Source organism: Lissotriton helveticus, chromosome 11 (assembly GCF_964261635.1).
Source record: "Lissotriton helveticus chromosome 11, aLisHel1.1, whole genome shotgun sequence".
NCBI lineage: Eukaryota > Metazoa > Chordata > Amphibia > Caudata > Salamandridae > Lissotriton > Lissotriton helveticus.
Genome location: NC_136072.1, coordinates 319,193,590 through 319,211,808, shown reverse-complemented (window position 1 = coordinate 319,211,808; position 18,219 = coordinate 319,193,590). Strand labels below are relative to the sequence as shown.

Here is an 18,219-nt window from a genome sequence, read left to right as displayed (position 1 = left end):
TCGGTGGGCCCCGGGTGAAGGGGGGCCAGCTACGGGCCCCCAAAGCTGCTTCATCTCATCAAGACCGAGTCGGTACGGCTGTCAGAATCAGTCATTGTACTCGCTCCTTCGGAAACTGACCCTATTGAGATGCATGATTCAGCTCCGAACAAGTCGGACTGCCTGAATCGCGTTCTGAAAGAATTCGGTCAGCCCGGACGGTTTCCTCACATTGTCCTCGTCATCTGGAAAGGTAGTCAATTCAGTCAGAAACATAGGCTCCGTATCAGATGCGCTTCATCCGAATCCTGTTTGGATCCTTACTTAACGAGATTGGCCCCTAAAAGGTTTACAATTTCTCTTCCCACTCCAACATAAGCATATTTGGGAAGGTATTGGGCACTAGAGGGGTGACATTTATGTAAATGTAAATGTGGGATACTTGTAAAGCGCACTGTTACTCTACCCGAGTGTCCTGGCGCTGTAGACCACTGGGGAACCCGTCCTGGTTTTCCCTGTGAGATTGTCCCTTTTCTGGGTATCTCCAGGGTGAAACCAGGCATCCCCGGCGTCTGTGGGGGGCCGTTGTAGAGATGAGGCAAGCTTAATGCCCAGAGTTGCCGAGTGTGTTCCCTGGTTAGAGTAGGCACTGAGGCGAGAATTATCGAGTCCGTTGACCCTGGTCCAAGACCCTGCCGCGTCGGGAATTGAACCCTGGTCCCGGGCCGTTCTCTGCTTACAGGTCTGCCGCCTCTAACCATTGAGCCACACCACTCCAATCTAAACCAACCTGGGGAAGGTGTTGGACACTAAAAGGGTGCCATTTACTATTTTTGTTCAAATCTAACCATATTGGGGAAGATTTTGGACAGCAAAGGGATGACATTTACTATTCCCACTCCAATCTAAACCAACTTATGGACATCGATTCATCAAAATGCCAGGGCTAGCGAAAGTGACATCTCATGCCATGGGACCCCTGCCACATGTCACCGAAAGTGACATCACATGAACTTTGACCTGATGACATCACAGGAAGTGATATCACCTGCCCTCTGGGCCCCCATGAAATCTTTTATCTTTCAAATAGCTTTATTCGACAAATTAAGTCACAAAATTATTTAACAAAAGCAGATAAAGGTGTAGATAAAAACAATTACCACAATATAATACTTAACCTAGTTAAAACTGCATGACAATGAAAATTGACCTTTAAAAAGAGAAGAAGTAAAATATGTACAATTTACTCTAAAATCAGTATATAAAAACCAATTTTTGGACACGATAAATTTTACAATTTTCAAGGTGAAGAACGGGCTTCCCACCAAGTTCGATCAAGCATCTACCAGAATGTCTCCATTAGAAAATGTAATTAACTAATTCACTTTTCTTAGGTTTGGCGTAGGGAATTAGAAGTTAGCGCCCACGACCATCCTAGATATTTTGCCATTGCTATTACAATATATGCTGTTGTATCAGTGCGTAAAATTCTTTCAGTATCACTGGCCCTTCTAGTTCCTAAAAGCTTACAGATTGGTGACAACCAAACTCGACGGGGAGCATCATATCCAGCACAAAGAAATAGTAAATGTGCCAGAGATTCAACGCTATCCTTGCATATCTGGCACACTTTATCACTAGATGCATTCCAACTAGCTCTAAATGCTCTCAGTGGCATCGTGCCTACCCTAAACTGGAAATATAATTTCCGGTTGAGCGGCTTTGTAGTAAGATCCCAATATGCCTTCATCTTCGGGATAACTTTAAATTCCAGAAATTGACCAGTTAGAGTGGAAGACTCACTAGTTATGAGTGCATTATGCTGGACCCATTCCCAGTACTTATCTTTCAAACATTTCTTAGTGGGATAAGCAGAGTTTATCGTGTCATTCCACAATGAAGTCATACCAATATTGGATAGGATATCTCTGACCACCCTTAACCATTTTAGACAGTGAAAGGTATAAGCCCTACTTATATCCAAGAACCCTGCTGCAAAACCTGCAAGTTCAGGTACAGTCCATTTTCTGTGCCAATACAAGAGGGGACTCAGATTGGCTAATGCTGTAATAGGTTTCCTCCCTAATTCGTACAATAACGGGCACATAGGGGTACTTTGGGGTAACCTAGTGATATTCCTCAGAAACGTATTTTCAGAGGATTTCAGCGCCGATAAATTCTCGCAACCTCAAAGTTCAGAGCCATGAAGGGCTGAACTGATGACTTTCGTGTTATAAATCTTTAATGCTGGGCTAATGGTTTTAGTGTATGAGGTGTTATATTCCCTCTGTACCGCCCCAGCCAATTGCTTGTGTTTAAGGGATGCTAATTCTATCTGATGATTCCATTTCAGGTTATCCTGTATGTTGACCCACAAGTGAGTGAACTCTTTAACCTGTTCTAATGGGCTACCATTCATTTGTATTCCCCCCTTGAGGGCCCTTTGTGTATTGAATACCATCAGCCTTGGTTTCGACACATTAACTCCAATCCTCGCTGTAAGCAGAACTCCTCAAATATTTTTAGGGCCTTTCGTAATCCGCCTGGGGTCTTGGAGATAATTAATGTGTTGTCCGCAAACAACAGTATAAGGTTTCTTTCTCCTGATAGTTTTGGAGCATCTGTGGGGGTAGAACTCATACTGTTCACTTTTCCAATAATGTATAATGAGAATAGCGTTGGGGCCTTCACACACCCTTGTCTCACCCCTCTTTCTACAGGGAATGATTCGGTGACTTCACCCTGGCTCCCCCATCTTATTTTAGCATTGTTATCCTCATGTAACCTGATAATTAGTGTTAGTAGTTCTAATGGCATCCCTAGCTCTTATAAAACATTCCAAAGTTTAGCACGAGGTTCAAGGTTGAATGCCGACTTAAGATCAACAAATGCGGCATACAAGCTGCGTTTACCCAAAATTACTGTCTTCCAGTAGAGTAGGACACACCTAAGCACCTGATCTATGGTGCTTGTAAAAGCCCGGAACCCTGCTTGCAAGGGAGATAAAACATTGAATTTGTCAATCCACTCCGGGACTTTATTCAATACCAATCTCTCCATTACCTTTTGCATACAGTCAATCAGACTGATTGGCCTGTAGTTCCCTGGGCATGACTTGTCCCCCTTCTTAAAAACAGGTATAATTTCTGCCCCTTTCCAGGAGTCTGGTATTGGGGCTCCTAGGGCAATGGCATTAGTCAGCAAAAGGATATATCTGCACCACTTTTCTTTATCAAAAAGGAAGACATCCCCGGGTATACCATCCGGCCTTGGTGCCTTTCCGACCATGATAGATCTAAGTGCCGTTTCCACCTCAGCCTGGCAAAAGGCCGCATCTTGGTATGGTATTCTAATAAAATCACCCTCCTCTGCGACTATTTTTAGAGCATATTGTGGTTTAAAATGAGTCACCCAGTACCTTTGAGATACATGATTTTGCGGCTGCTGGGCCTGGCTTCCTCTACCCCATTTATATACATTCCAAAATGCTTTGGGATTTTTTGAGGCACATGCCTCCCTTAGCTCCTGCCATCTTTTATCATCCCATTTTCTGGTTGCTCTTATAAGTACATTTTGCATTTCGAACTACTCTATAGGAGCTCCCCCTTTGATAGCTTCCCCCAGGGCCGTCCGTGCCTCTCGGCAATCTTTATCAAACCAACGCTCAACTTTCTGACATAAAATATTTTTATTTCTACCCTGCTTATAAAAATAGGTACGCAGATGAACGAAAAATTGATTATGTGTGTTTGTTATTTGATCTAGTGCCTTGTGATTTGCCACATTATCGTCAAGCTCATTAGTAGCACTATCCAAACACTTGTTTATACAATATATCAGATCTGACGATTCAATGATTTGTGCCCATTTAAGATGTCTCATATCATTAGATGGTATGACGTCACTTGGAGAATTACTGTTTCCTCGTTCTGTGTGCACCTTGTACCCCCCTAATTCAACAGTCACACACAATGGGTTATGATCACTTTCCAACCTGTCTGACTAGCATATCACTAAGAGCGTAGCATAGTTCCAGACTCAACAGCACATAGTCTATTCTGCTAGTGCTGTGTCCATTGTTAAAGGTATTAGCCCCAAACCTATCTGAGTATGTACGCCCCTTACCGCTCTCAACCCCTTTTCCATGCAAATAATGTTAATTTGGATAACCACGCCGGTCCACTTCCTTATGGGATATAATTCCAACTTCGGAATGCCCCAATAATTATCTACTTCCTCCATGTTGTGACCTCCTTCCTCTGATAGGGGCTCAAACGTCGTGTTAAAATCCCCTGCAACAAGGATTTTTAGGGCTTTCAGATGGGAATTGAGGAGAATGGCGAGTGCCGTCAATACTCCCGACTTGTTCCCTCTAGTACCCCTCACATAGATATTATAAATGTCTATGTTTCGGCGTGCACTCATATTCAATCTAACTGCCTGGATATCTTTACTCTGGGTTAAGAGTTCCTGTATATTTAGTATTAAATCTGTTTTATTGACAGAGTACAGAGCACAGAATACAATAACAGGTGCCTACAACCCAGTGGGCCGGCCAAAGAAAGTTCAGCTGTGTAAGCAAGTCAATGACAATAGCGGAGCTTCAGATGTTAAACACAGCAAGCCGCGTACAACCCAGCAGGGCCAGCCGCGTCTTAAAAAGAAGGGTGGCATTAAAAGGAGCTAAGAGCTATCACTCGTGGTAATTGAAGAATCGAGAGGGTACAGGGCCGTAAAACAACCCTTGTAGGTACTGGCCCTATATAATATCTCAATTGCGAAATTAAGTCATTTAAAAGAGAGTAAGGGTTGCAATTCAGCTAAACACAAGTTACATACATCGGGCGTGTCCCTCTAGACGACCCCTAAGCAGGGAAGCAAAAGCGAATACAGACAATTGTTTTAGTGCCACTGTAGCCCACCTTAGGTAGAGGCATGCATTCTGACAAAGTACTAAACAAAAGTAAAGGAAGAAAAAATGAAGAAAAAAAACCCAGAGACCTCCCCCTACCCCTCACCCCCCCCACCTAGCCCCCCCACCCGCCCATAGTCCACGTCCACCGAATACCTTCAACCAGTCGTATACCCTCCACCAGCCCCCACCCTCCCCCACCGCTTGCTCCTACTCCACAGCTGTGAGGCATAATAGTCGGAGGTACCTAGGACAAGTGATCTCGTGAAATTCAGAGGCCAGCAAAGACAGGAACGGCTGCCACAGTTCTGAGTATTTGTCGCTCTCTCCCGCCCTTGACAACGAAAGTTTTTTCCATTCCAAGCACCATCCAAAGGCGGTGGAGCCACCCCTGATATGTGGGGACATGTGTGGAGCACCAATACGCCAGAATGTTCTGCATCGCTGATCCCAGTGCAATAGCTATCAATCGGCCCCTACGTGAGCGCAGTGGGTACGTAAGGGGGTTTGGGAGTCCTAGTAGAACATGCGAAGGGAAACGCGGGATCTCTGTATCGAAGTGGGTGTCTATGTCATCTAATATCTGCTTCCAATACCCCAGGAGCTGCTTACATACCCAGAGCAAGTGCACTAACGTGCCCACCTGACCGCAGCCGCGCCAACACATCGCGTCTTTGGTGTGATCCATCTCATGGAGGTGTTCTGGAGTATAGTACCAATAGGTTGCTACCTTTGTGAGGGTGTCTGTAAGGCCCATGAAATACGCTGAGTGACGCGCCCTGTAATAGACCCCTTCCCACTCCTTGCGAGTAAGTGTCCTGCCCAGGTCCCTCTCCCAACGCGCCCTGCCAGCACTGTAAGTGTATAGGTGTTTGCCCTGCAGCATCTTATAAAGATCTAAGATCAGTTGTTTATCAGTTTGGCGTGTGATTAACCAACGTTCGTAAGAGGTGAGGTGTCTATCCGCCGTGGGGCGTACCAGGTCACCGAGCACCCAATGTCTCACCTGTAGGTATCGGAGTCTCTCCGTCCCTGGCAGCCCAATATCCTGTCAGAACTGAGGAAATGTGATAACGCCTTCCGGCGTATACATATGGTACAGAACCCGACAACCCGCTGGTCTCCGCTTCGCAAAGGCAACCAAATCCTTTCCAGGGGCAAACTCTGGGTTGTCCACAATAGGGGTAAGGGTGGACGGAAAGGTTGTAAAGTCATGGCTCACATTCGTCCGGTCCCAAACCTCCAATGGAACCTTCATGACATGAGAGGCATACAAATTAAGGGGCCTATACTGTCTGCTTAAGAATGGAATCTCCTGCAGGGTTCGACCAGCAATGGCTTGGTATTGAAACAACCAGTGTTTCCCAGATTCCCACCTACTCCATTCCACTAAGAAGCGTAGTTGAGCAGCCTGAAAGTAAGCCGCCAGATCCGGGATCCCTATTCCTCCCTGTTCAGGGGGCAACATCGCCAGTCGCAACTTCATGCGCGGTTTCCTCCCATTCCAAATGAACTGTGCCAGCTCAGATTGCATCCGCTTAATCCACCCAGGCAGTGGGTAAAGGGGAATTGTGCGAAAAAGGTACAAAATCTGGGGGAGAATGGTCATCTTAACTGCTGCGACCTTACCGAGCCACAACAATGGGTAATGTGACGTCGCCATCGCCCCAATTCCCGCCGTATTTTCTGTCGTAGATGGGTATAGTTGATATTAACGGTCTCCGACAGGGAAGGAGCAAGCTGGATCCCCAGATACGGTACCGCTTCCCTCGTCCACTGAATGGGAAACAGAGCCTGTAAAAAAGCCCGAGTGGACTCCTCCAGGGAAAGGTCAAGGGCCACCGACTTGCTCATGTTGACTTTGAACCCAGATACACGGCCGAAGGCCTCCAGGTTCTCAAGACACGCACTCAGGGAGTCCCTCGGACAGGAGAGCGAAATCAAAACATCATCAGCATATAAGCTAATTGTATGGACATACCCCCCGAACTTAATCCCCATCACCCGCGGGTCAAGTCTCATGAGCTGCGCTAGTGGTTCTATATAGAGAGCGAAGAGCAGGGGCGACAAAGGGCACCCCTGCCTCGTACCTCTCTCTATAGCAAATCGGGGAGATGTATATCCATTAACGTGCACTATGGCCACCGGGAATTAGCAGCAGTTCATCACTCGGGTGCAGAACTTCGAACCCAGCCCCTCCTTCCCCGGGACCTTCCCCAGGTAGGGCCAATGGACCCTATCAAACGCCTTCTCGGCGTCGATGGCCAGCATAATGTATTCCCCTACTGTGCGAGTAGCCTTTTCGATGAGGTGGAAGGCTCGCTTAGTATTATCGGAGGTCTGACGCTCTGGGATGAACCCAGCTTGGTCCGGGTCGACAAGGATTCCCATATGCGGAGCCAAGCGGGCTGCCAAAATCCCTGTGTAAAGTTTGAGGTCTACATTGAGTAGAGAAATAGGGCGAAACGCCCCACAGAGCGAGAGGTCTTTCCCTGGTTTAGGTATAACGGCAATGGAGGTCTCCAAGAGTTCCCCAGGGATTGCTCCCGGCTCTGAAAAGGAATTAAAGAGGCGCATTGGTAGAGGGGCAATCTCGGCACAGAATGTTTTATAAAAACTCGCTGGGAAACCATCTGGACCCGGTGATTTTGATATTTTAAGGCAAGAGATGGCTGAGATAACCTCCTCCGGTCAAATATCGCACTCCAGTTGTTCCGCCTGGACCTGTGAAAGGGCTGGGAGGGAAACAGAGGCCAGGAAGTCAGTTTCATCCTGATCCGCAGGATGGTCCGCGGAATAGAGATCCGCGTAAAAATTGCTGAAGGCGATCGCAATTTCATGATCTTCCGTGACCCGTTTACCATCTCCCCGAAGGATCTCTTGAACCGCCCGCTGTTGTGTCACCTGCCGTAGCTTATGCGCAAGAAGGCGCCCGCCTCTATCCCCACCAGTGTAGCACGCATGTCGTAGCCGCAGAGCGGCAAATTCCGCTCGATCCTGGTCAAGGGCCGCTAGCTGCTGCCGAGCCACCTTCAACTGCCTCCAAATCCTAGGGGCCCCTGTCCTCTGGTGCATGTGTTCGAGCTCTCTAATCTTCTGTGTGAGTTCGTCCCTCATTCCTGTATATTTAGATGTAAATTTTGCCATACCCAGATAGTCGAACCCCCCAATGGCCTCCCCTTTTCTCCCCTACAGGCTAAATCTGTTGAGGCAATGATGTTGTTAGTGGTAGATGCAGATGCATTGAAATATTTGGTGATCGTGAAGATGTCTTTGTAGATATTGGTGCTGTTTTGTATGTGCTCTGCTAGGGCCTTCATATTGGTCTCTTTGCTAGGGCCTTCATCTTGGTTTCTCTGATCTGCTGGTGGTAGCTTCTCAGTGTCTGTTTCATTGTGGCTCATTCTCCATCTTCTTTCCAGCTGTTTGAAGTGTTGTTTAGTCAATTCGAGTTAACTAATGCTTAGGTCCAGGTTCTTTTTTTAGTTGTTGTGTTTTCAGGGTATGCATTTTGTGATCCATCTGTTGAGTTGTTTGATGTAGCTGTTAAGTTTATGGGTGGGGTTGGGCTTGTTCATGCGCAGGGTCTGGGACCAGAGTTGATTTTGCAATGTTGCTCTAGCTGCGTCTGCCTGGCTGGTGGTGCCGGGTTTCATTTGGTGAGGGATGTTGATTTGGAAGTGGATGATGGTGTGGTTTTCCCAGGCAAGAAGCAAAGTTATGGTGATATTGAGGTTGTCGAAGGTGGCAAAGATGGGGTCAGGGGTTGTCCACGTAGTGTTAGTTCGGTGATGTGTTTAGCTAGTCTGAGATTTCTAATGCTTTTTAAGGAGTGTGATAGAGCTTGGGTCGTTCCGGTTCTCCAGGTGGAAATTGAGGTACCCCTGTAGGATGTAAGATTTTGAATCGATGGTGGGACAAGCTAAGAAGTCTATGATGTTGTTGGTGACACTAGCTCATGGTCCAGGCGGGCGGTAGACACAGGTTCCATCAGAGTAAAGGTTCTCAAGATTTGCAATTTGAGGTGTAGGTCATCCGTGTAGGGGGCTATGTAGTGCAGCTGATGGTTTCTTTGAAGATTATCACAATTCCTCCAACTGGTTTCTGTCGGTGATCCTGACGAGCTATCTTGTATCCTACCAGGAAGACCGTGAAGATGTAGGGAGCCAACATGGAGGTCAGCTATATATATATATATATATATATATATATATATATATATATATGTATATATATATATATATATATATATAGGCAAGATGATTTATTTAACCTTTTCCATCCAGTACAGCATAGGCAGATGATGCGTTTCGGGCTCAAGAGCCCTTGATCACATAAAGACTGACTGAATTTTTGCCATTTTTAAATGCTGCTTAACATCCCGCCCATATCGCATGATCTACTCAGCTGTAACCAAGCTAGAAAACAGACTTTGCGATGTTTTTGCTTACATTCATATGTTGCATTCGTAATTTCATTATACTTACAAAATTAACTGCCATATATTGTAAATATTATATACAATGTAGACACTACAAATGTTGAATTTCTTTTTAACCATTTCTACCTACAAGCAAGTATTACTGCTTAATGCATCAACTTGTGTTTGGTAATTATCCTTCAATTCATCTAAAATAGAATCGTGAGATGTCCTCAACTTTAAAATGCCAAAAATATATATATTATGTTGACCTTAGGTCAGCATTTGATACTATGGCTCTTGGCTCCCTCTAATCATAGCCAGGAAATATGGGAATGCTGTGTGTCTATATTGGTGGCATATCACTCCAATACTTGCACTCAAGTTAACATATTGGGAGGCCTGGTAAGAACACAATGAATACCTGTACTGAATGGTTTAAAGCTGGGGTGTGTACTGACTCACTATTGTTTTGCTTAAAGTGACCTTCCAGCATCACTTAAGGTATTCCCTGCCGCCCTATCTCCATTCCATGCTGAAGTACTCACCCCACTTTGATGGATCCTACGCATGCCATTTGATTACGTTTCAAAGTGTAGGACATCTTAGATGAGGGGAAAACACTCTACAACCAATAGGAATGTTGTAATTTACACACCGCCAAGTCATTACAGTGTGCGGTCCGGCCCATCTCAAGAAAGACACATGATTACAACACATGCCACAAAGAAACAGACCATTAAAACTGTGGTCTTGGAACATTAGCGGCCTTAGCAGCGAGGCGGGGGGATCGACTTCATCAGTTTCTTTCAAGATTTCGATATTCTACTATTGCAGGAAACTTGTGCTGAGCTACCAACGCCAATTACAGGCTTCAAGGAGTACCTAGAAGCGACTAAAACCAAAAAAGTGGGCAGAGCCTCTGGCAGATTTTCAACATGGGCTCAATGCATCAAACTTTCAGATGTGCCAGAACCAAAAATACCAAGCAAAGTCCGCAAAGACAGTCTTCCAATTTGCAACATGTATATTCATCCCTCCCAGAAGCATAAAGCGGAAAAAATAGTCTCATTACCATCATTACTAAAATCGCTGCAACACACTTTTCCCCAAGCTGGCATTATGCTATCAGAAGATTTCAATATGTACTTACTCCAAACTAATATTTGCAAAGTTGATCAACTTCATAACAAAGCTGTGCAATGCATACTCTCAGTATTAGCTAATTTCTCCAGAACGGACCGCCACTGGAAAGTTTGCATTGCAGCTCTTGATAATATTGGTATGCTCACTCTCAATGACCATATCCCCCAAGACCAACTGGCAGCTGCAACCAGAACTTCAAACAAAGTCAGCTCTATTCTGGATCCTACTCTTGTAGATATAGAGCTATTTCAATCGATCACGATCTATCATATAACACCCAGAGTAGAGAGCAACCATTTGCTCCAGCTTGTTGAGCTCCTAATTCATCCACCAATATCACACGAAGAAATGATTTGATGATTCCTCCCAGTGCCTATAATTTGAAATGACTTTCTTGGAACGGAACAGTGGAATCCACAATATTGTATTTTATAATCATGCTTACTACTCAAACACTTGACAACCAATGACAGACACTGTGGCAATGCTGGGAGTCCTTAATAACTACACTTATCGCCAACTTTCCACCCAATTGCTCTCAACACTCAAATGCCGCAAGAAAAGGAGCAACTTGGTTCCCCAAATCTCTCTCATGGAAAAAAAGAACTAAACAAGGAGGTTAGGAAAATCCAGAAAAGGGACCCAATGGACAGTCTTGTTACCATGCTTCAAAACATTACTCTAAGGCGATCATACAAAAAGGCAATTTTGTTCACTAAAAAAACATACCAAACAAACATTTTGATAACGCTTCTGCATACAAGCAAAATAAATAACAAAAATTAGTTCTGGGAGGGAATGAATACTCTAGCCAATGGCAGCTTTCGCCACCATAATGCCGATATCTCAGAGGCAGACTGGATAACACACTTGGAAATGATCAACAAACAAGCAGTAAACACCAAAAACCATCCAGTCTCAACTAGACTGATAACCACGCCCCCCAAAACTCCACCAGACGGACAATGGTTGAAAGAAACCCAAGCCTGGAAATCCGGAAAGAGATTGACAGCAGACAGGACCCCAGGCCCAAAGCATTATTTAAGCTCGATCAATCCTGCTGGGCCTCATACCTCACCTCTTTGTTTAATCAAGCTTTTACAAACAACACCATACCATCATCTTGGAGAGGCAGTATCCTCCACCCAATCTTTAAAGCATGAATTAGATCCAACCCAGCGAAATACAAACGTATCGACATTGAAGCCAAACTGTAGGTCTTCAATCTACTAATGGACCTTGAGGCTTCATCCACAGCCAGCAACATTATTCCAGTCACACAAATGGGTTTTAGAGCTGGCATGAGCACAATGAGCAACCTTTTTGCCCTGAGTCTGTCAGTTAAAAAAGCTGTTTACAAGATCTTTAAATTATACACCTGCTTTGTTGACCTAAAATCAGCTTTTGACATAGTCCAGAGACAGAGCCTTTAGGCATAGATGGCCAGACGGGGAGCACCCAGAAGCTACTGGGGCCATAGTCAATGTATACCCTGAGACATGGGTTTGAGTCAAACTAGGCAAGGGTTATAAAACAACAGGGAAGCTCTCCTCACACCTTAAAGCAAGGGTGTGTTCTCGCCCCTTGCTTATTCAATATGTTCATGGAGGACCTAGATGCACGGTTATCTGAAGTACAAAGCGATCCACCCAAATAGTAAAGAGCCCAGTGTAGCGCTACAATACGCGGACAACATCATTCTGTGTGGCCAGGTCCCAATCGGTCTTCGGCACCTGATAACCAAATTACTTTTATTCACAGAATTGCTGGAGCTAGAATCAAATTGCAATAAAACAAAGGTCATCTGTTTCTCCGCAAATGCCAACCTTCACCATATCAAATTCAAGTGGAAAGCAGCAGGGATCAAACTAGAGCTGGTCAGATCTTACAAATATCTAGGAGTGGTACTTGACCCCAGACTGACGTTTAAAGAGCACTTGGTTCAAAGAAGGGTTTTGGCAAACAAATGGTATTTCAAATTTAGCACACTGCGAATAAAGCTGGGGTGCACGTCCCACTCCCATCGACTACAAGTAATAGGATTTAAGTCTCTCCCTATACTTATTTATGATTCGGAACTCTAAAAGGGAAGGGATACGACCACTCTAAACCAACTTCAGTCCACCCTGTTCATATGCATTTTTGGCCTCCTGTGATACATTTCTCAAGCTCAGGTTTGATTGGAATTTGAGTTATTCCTCCAATCCCCGGTAAGGATGGCCGCACTCATCAAATTTGGTTGGAAATTGAGATTGGCACAACCTAATTCACTGTCTGCCTTGTGCTGGTCAGAAAGGAAAAACCGGCACACAAACATGAATGACTGGCCAATGGTGCTTCAGCAAGCGTTAACCCCCCTTAAGCTGTCCAAAGCATGGGGCATAAACATCCGTTTTGCTGCATTTAAAAAATTGTTAACAAAGCAACCAAATTACAAGCCTGGACAATCGTCAAAGCTGAGATGGTTTGTTAAACAAGAATTTGCAATGCAATCGGTCACGCCTTTGGGCCCTTTTATGTATTTAGCAATGCAGCACAGTAGCCGGGGTGCTGAACCATCTACATTTCTTTAACATGGAGGGAAAGTAAGCACCAAACTGCTTGCATGCCAGGTATGGGAACACATGGAGATAAATATTGCCTTTCAGCGGGAAATGGTATAGTCTAAAACTCTGTTGTTAATATAAAATCAGGGCCTTCGGTGATCATATCACTGAAAATACAACACTTAAAAAAAATATTATTGTCTAAGGCTGCTTGCGGAAAACAATTTCTATGAACTGGAATCTAGAAAATGCTAAAGTGATTCTTGTATTTTACTGACCTCTGCTGGTCGTTTTCTATCAAGAAAGTTAAATAGAGGCAGTTGCCAGAAAAATTTAAAAAAGAAAGTCTCTCAGCAGAAAGCAATTCTGGTATTTTACTGAGTCTCTAAGCAGAAGCAGACAATTCCTGAGACTGATCTCCAGAGCCCACAAAGTACATACATATAGAAGTATATAATAAGAATATACTAAAGTATATACAAGAGGTCTCAAATGCTCGACCTAAAAACACAGATGAATGGTTCTGCAAACCTACGCAGATTGGAGCTCACAACCCTACCTCACGAGCCATAAATCCCCATCAAGCCAACATTTTCTGCTCCTGACCCGCCTGGGAGCCTTCCCATCAAAAGACCGAGGGGCATATTATCAAGGACAGGCGATACATTATCGCCGCTTTTATCGGCAGGAAACTGCCGATAAAGCGGCGATAATGGCCTTGATAATATGCTCTATGAATTCCAATCGAAGCCCATGTTAGATGTGTTCACATCTAACATGGGCTTCGATTGGAATTCATAGAGCATATTATCAAGGCCATTATCGCCACTTTATCGGCAGTTTCCTGCCGATAAAAGCGGCGATAATGTATCGCCTGTCCTTGATAATATGCCCCCAAATTTCACTGGAAACAAACCTAATTGGACCGTAACTTTCATTTATGTGTCTGCACTGAGGCGACAGTATTACATTTTTTGTGCATCTGCCCTGCCGTCACTCAGCTGAAACAGAAACTGGTACGACCAGGCCTCCGGGCCTTCCAAATAAGATCCTGCCGCCCTGCTGTGATGACACTTTTGAACAGTCAGTCACTTCAGCTCTCTTGGAGGGCAGCAAAGTTTCTACGACAAGTTAACAGCCTGTTACTAGTGCAGCAGGGACACAGCGCGGGACAGTGAGTGGCAGCTCAGCTCACGACATGCAATCCATGCACCTGTCATACAGAACCTTGCTTAGAAACAATAGCACTATATCTTAGTAATTATTGGGATTCTCTGCTCCTTCAGAGTTTTAACCAATTTTAAATGTACTTACACTTTTTGAAACTAAAAAGCACACTGCATCAATTGAATTTGTGTTTTATCCATCACAGATTTTTTGATTTTGTACTGGACTGTCTCTTTGTAATGATTTTAATTAATCAGCAAATAAAGATGACTTACTTGCCTTATCATGCATTAATTGCTGTCACCTAACTTAAACCGGTCTCCCAGCTAACGAACTTCATGCTATCATGCTAAAACTATGCTATCTATCTTATTTTCCCCCTAAAAATATATCATCACATCTTGTCACTCATTGGTTATCAGTTAAGTAAAGGGTCACATTGAAAGCCCTCTGCCTTATGTATAAGGCCTTGCATAGTGGTGTTGTAGAGAACCTTTCCCAACAGTTGCTTCCATTCGTCCATTTAGAGTATGGATACTCAGAAATGTTCCTCTAAGGGCCAAAAGGTTTTGTCTGTGATGCGATTGAGGACCCACTGATGCCAGCAGGCTTGCAGTTGGGGTGGGGAGGGGTTGTAAGGTAGGTGTAGGCGAAACAAAAAAAGTATATCTAGTGGCTGAATTGCACAATGTGAAAACAGAAAATCTGGGCGCAATCCCCGCTTCCCCACTTGACCAAATTATGTGTTCCTAGGCAATCGTTTTATTGAACTTTGGCTCCTTTTGTTTCATTATTGTTGTAGTTCTATCTAGGACCCTGAATTCGATAGTCCTGATTTATGCCCTTATGTGGTTATAATAAATAATATCCCTATAAAGGCATAAGAATCATATCCATATTTAGTCATAGCCCATGCTGTCCAAATTAAGCAAGCCTACTTCCCCAGGCTCCTAGAAAGTACAACGAGTTCTGTAAACAAACCAAACCTCCAGCAACCTGGGAATTCCCCATTGCTTCTGTTTTGATTTCGTCCTAGAACTCCTGTGAGCACTCTAAGAACGGCCAGTTCTTAGTGACATCTTCATTGACGTCTTATGTCCAACCTTACGTCAAAACCAGGCACCTTTCAGGTATAAATATACCAATGTTGCCTTAAGCAAACACACAGTGGTGGTTTTGGAGCAGAGCAGCTATCTACTTGCCCGAGAACCCAGCTGATTCGAGAGCCCACGAACGCCCCCCCTCCTCTTTGACGCACTGAGAGAGACGCTGTCTTTTCTCCTGCCGAGAAATCCAGCTCCGGTGTTTCCAGATACCCTCGCGGGTTACTGGGATATCGAGTCCTGAAAAAGAGATACAAGACCTCCTGCTTTCTAATACCCAGGTACAGAGCTGACTAAGCCCTTAAAGAGAATTCTTGATTCAGATTCCTTGGCAAAACCAACTTAACTTAAACTGCTACTTACTTACTCCTTCCCACGTATTAGGCTTAGGACAGGTACACCGGGGTAGGCGTATTTAGAAGCACCAGTTGAGTACGTTAGTCAATGTATATTTGTACGTATATATTTTATCTATTTTAAAGAAACATATGGCTAAGAAACCATATCAATGCTTTTACAGTATTATTTCTTAATCCTCCTTTTACTGTACGCACTTTACTTTACTATGAGTATTGCAATTGTGGCAATTAATTTCTCTTGTATGAGAAAGAAGACTGCTCAATAAATAACACCTTTTATTGAAAACGCCCGTCTCTCTTTTCTCTGCACTCTGGTGAAACTAAGTATGCACACTTGACTGAGTGAAATAGCTGTCTATTGTTTTCACACGACTCTAGAGATACACTCTTATTCTGAGGGAGCAAAGTTGTCATGTTATATGGTTGTCAGAAGCTAATCCCTTCTTGTCTATCCAGGGAGGTTAAACTCCTCCTCGTTTATTCGAGAAAGTTTCTAGTGACCTCTGAGCTAGCTGGCAAAACTTAAGTCTAATATAGTCAGTAGAGACCTAGTCGACTTAAGTCCTACGTCTACACTGCTGAATATATTATTCCAATGCGCAGAGCCTATTGGGAATATATATATGTATATATCAAAATACATGACTTCAGGAAGAGTGCTGTACAAATCCTTCTCTTAGGTTTGATTTAATAAACTATAATGCTATCCATGCAACCCAGGTCACCCATAGGGTGCACATAACAACTGACTTGCCTCTTAGCATTGTTGTGGTAAGGGGGAAGAGGATAAATGTTTCTAAATTGGTGTTTGAAAACTATCACTTTAATAAAAGTACTTCTCAAAGCACTCGTATATTATAATGTACTATGATGTAAACTTCAGTTAACCTGTAAAAACATGCATAACCGTTTATTTATTCTTTTTTCTAAATATTAATGCTAAGCCTACTCAATAGCAGCACAGGGCTGCTCTTGGCCAAAGGATCGCATATAAAGGTCAACAGGGCCACAGGCAGCCCTGGCCGTACTTTAAGTATCACTGTCCTAGAGAGACATAAGCGAATTAGTGGGAGACCCTTGCACCCACAAGAATTTTTCCTCCGATACTCTATCTCTATCAACCAACCTTGTGGATTCTGAAACCATCATGAGACATGTCTTCCGCAAGGCGTATGGGGTTCCCTGGGGTTCTTTCTGTTTCACAATTACCTTGCCCTGCACGCTCAGAATCACTGAATGAAAGAGTGACTGCTAGAAAAGCTTTGCATGGCTGAGTTAGTGTTACTGAAAAAAACCAAAAATACAATTACAGTAAAATAAAGTAACCAACTCCTCCTTCTGTTCTTGCAGGTTGGCTTTTCTTAGAATTGGTACACCTGTGTGCCGCCTGTGATGCTTTTAACCGCAGTTGCCTCAACCATATCTCTACACTCTTTTCTATGACCATTTCCTCATCTGCTATTGTTTATTTGACTTTTTTTTTCATTTTAATTGTTATCAGTTTTATTTTCCGTTGGTTGTGTTTTCCTTTTGTAATTCAACTTGATTAATAACTTAAAGGTTCTAAACTCATCTTATCTTTTTACACAGGTATCGATATTTTATACTCTGGATCTCAGAAGGTACTAAATGCGCCTCCTGGAACAGCTCCCATTTCATTCAGTGAGAAAGCCCAGTAAGTGAGAATAACAGTCTGTACCCCTATTGGATGGAGAGATTGATGAAGATGGATGGGCGAGTGGCTTTATTCTTGAATAAGTTGACTTGAAAGGTTCGATCGGTGTTTAATATTTTCGTTCTCTCATACTCCCTCTTCTTCCTAGTCAGGTTGGGGACACTGCGTTCAGCAGGACCGGAGTGAAAACTGCTATGTAATAGACTATGTTGATTTAGAAAACTTTGAATCTTGCCACAGTCACCTGTCCGATACACCCGTATGATCCAGGACCCCGGTGTAACTGTCATCTTGACTTGACATTTTTTCATTTTTTTATTCAGCACTTATAATGCACACAGCTACTCCAGAGAGTGTCCCAGCGCAGTACTAACTGGAGGGTTGGAAAGGGAGGGTGTACATTTATTGAAAATAACAGGTTGTCAGCTTCTTTTTAAATAACCATGGATCGCTCACAGCGCGTAGACCCAGGGGGAACTGATTCTATGCTACTGCCCCCAGCATGAACATCTCACTTCTGTTTTTCAAAGGAGCAGTCACGTTCCTAAAAAAATATATATATAAAAAAGAAAAGTACGCTTTTTTCAATTGTAACACTGATACAGCAGTAATTTCTCAATGCTGAACCCCATCTACCTTTATTTTACCACTGAAAAGGTGTTTTTGGCCCTGGACACCATGTATTACTTTCAGGAGACTTTACATAAACATGAAAAATCAAAAATACAAATAATATTTCAGCCAATAAAGAGAGTTGGTGAGTATTTTAAAGGGTTTTATTTTCTAGTCAAAAGTAAATTGTTCTCTGACCCTTTATTCATTAGTCAAATATCAATCAGGTTACACAATTTTGAAAACAGGAAAAATAGAATTAAATACAGAACATATTATAGGTTGCATACTAAGCATTCC

The 18,219-nt window shown here is 43.6% G+C and overlaps 1 protein-coding gene across 1 annotated transcript in view; it reads left to right on the top strand.

The window, feature by feature from the left end:
- The window catches only part of AGXT (alanine--glyoxylate aminotransferase), a 458,404-nt gene that overhangs the window by 282,418 nt on the left and 157,767 nt on the right, over positions 1–18,219 (top strand). The window contains exon 6 of the mRNA XM_078665630.1: positions 17,223–17,307. Within this exon, the coding sequence (XP_078521756.1) occupies positions 17,223–17,307 (85 nt within the window). The remainder of the gene's footprint in view (positions 1–17,222; positions 17,308–18,219) is intronic.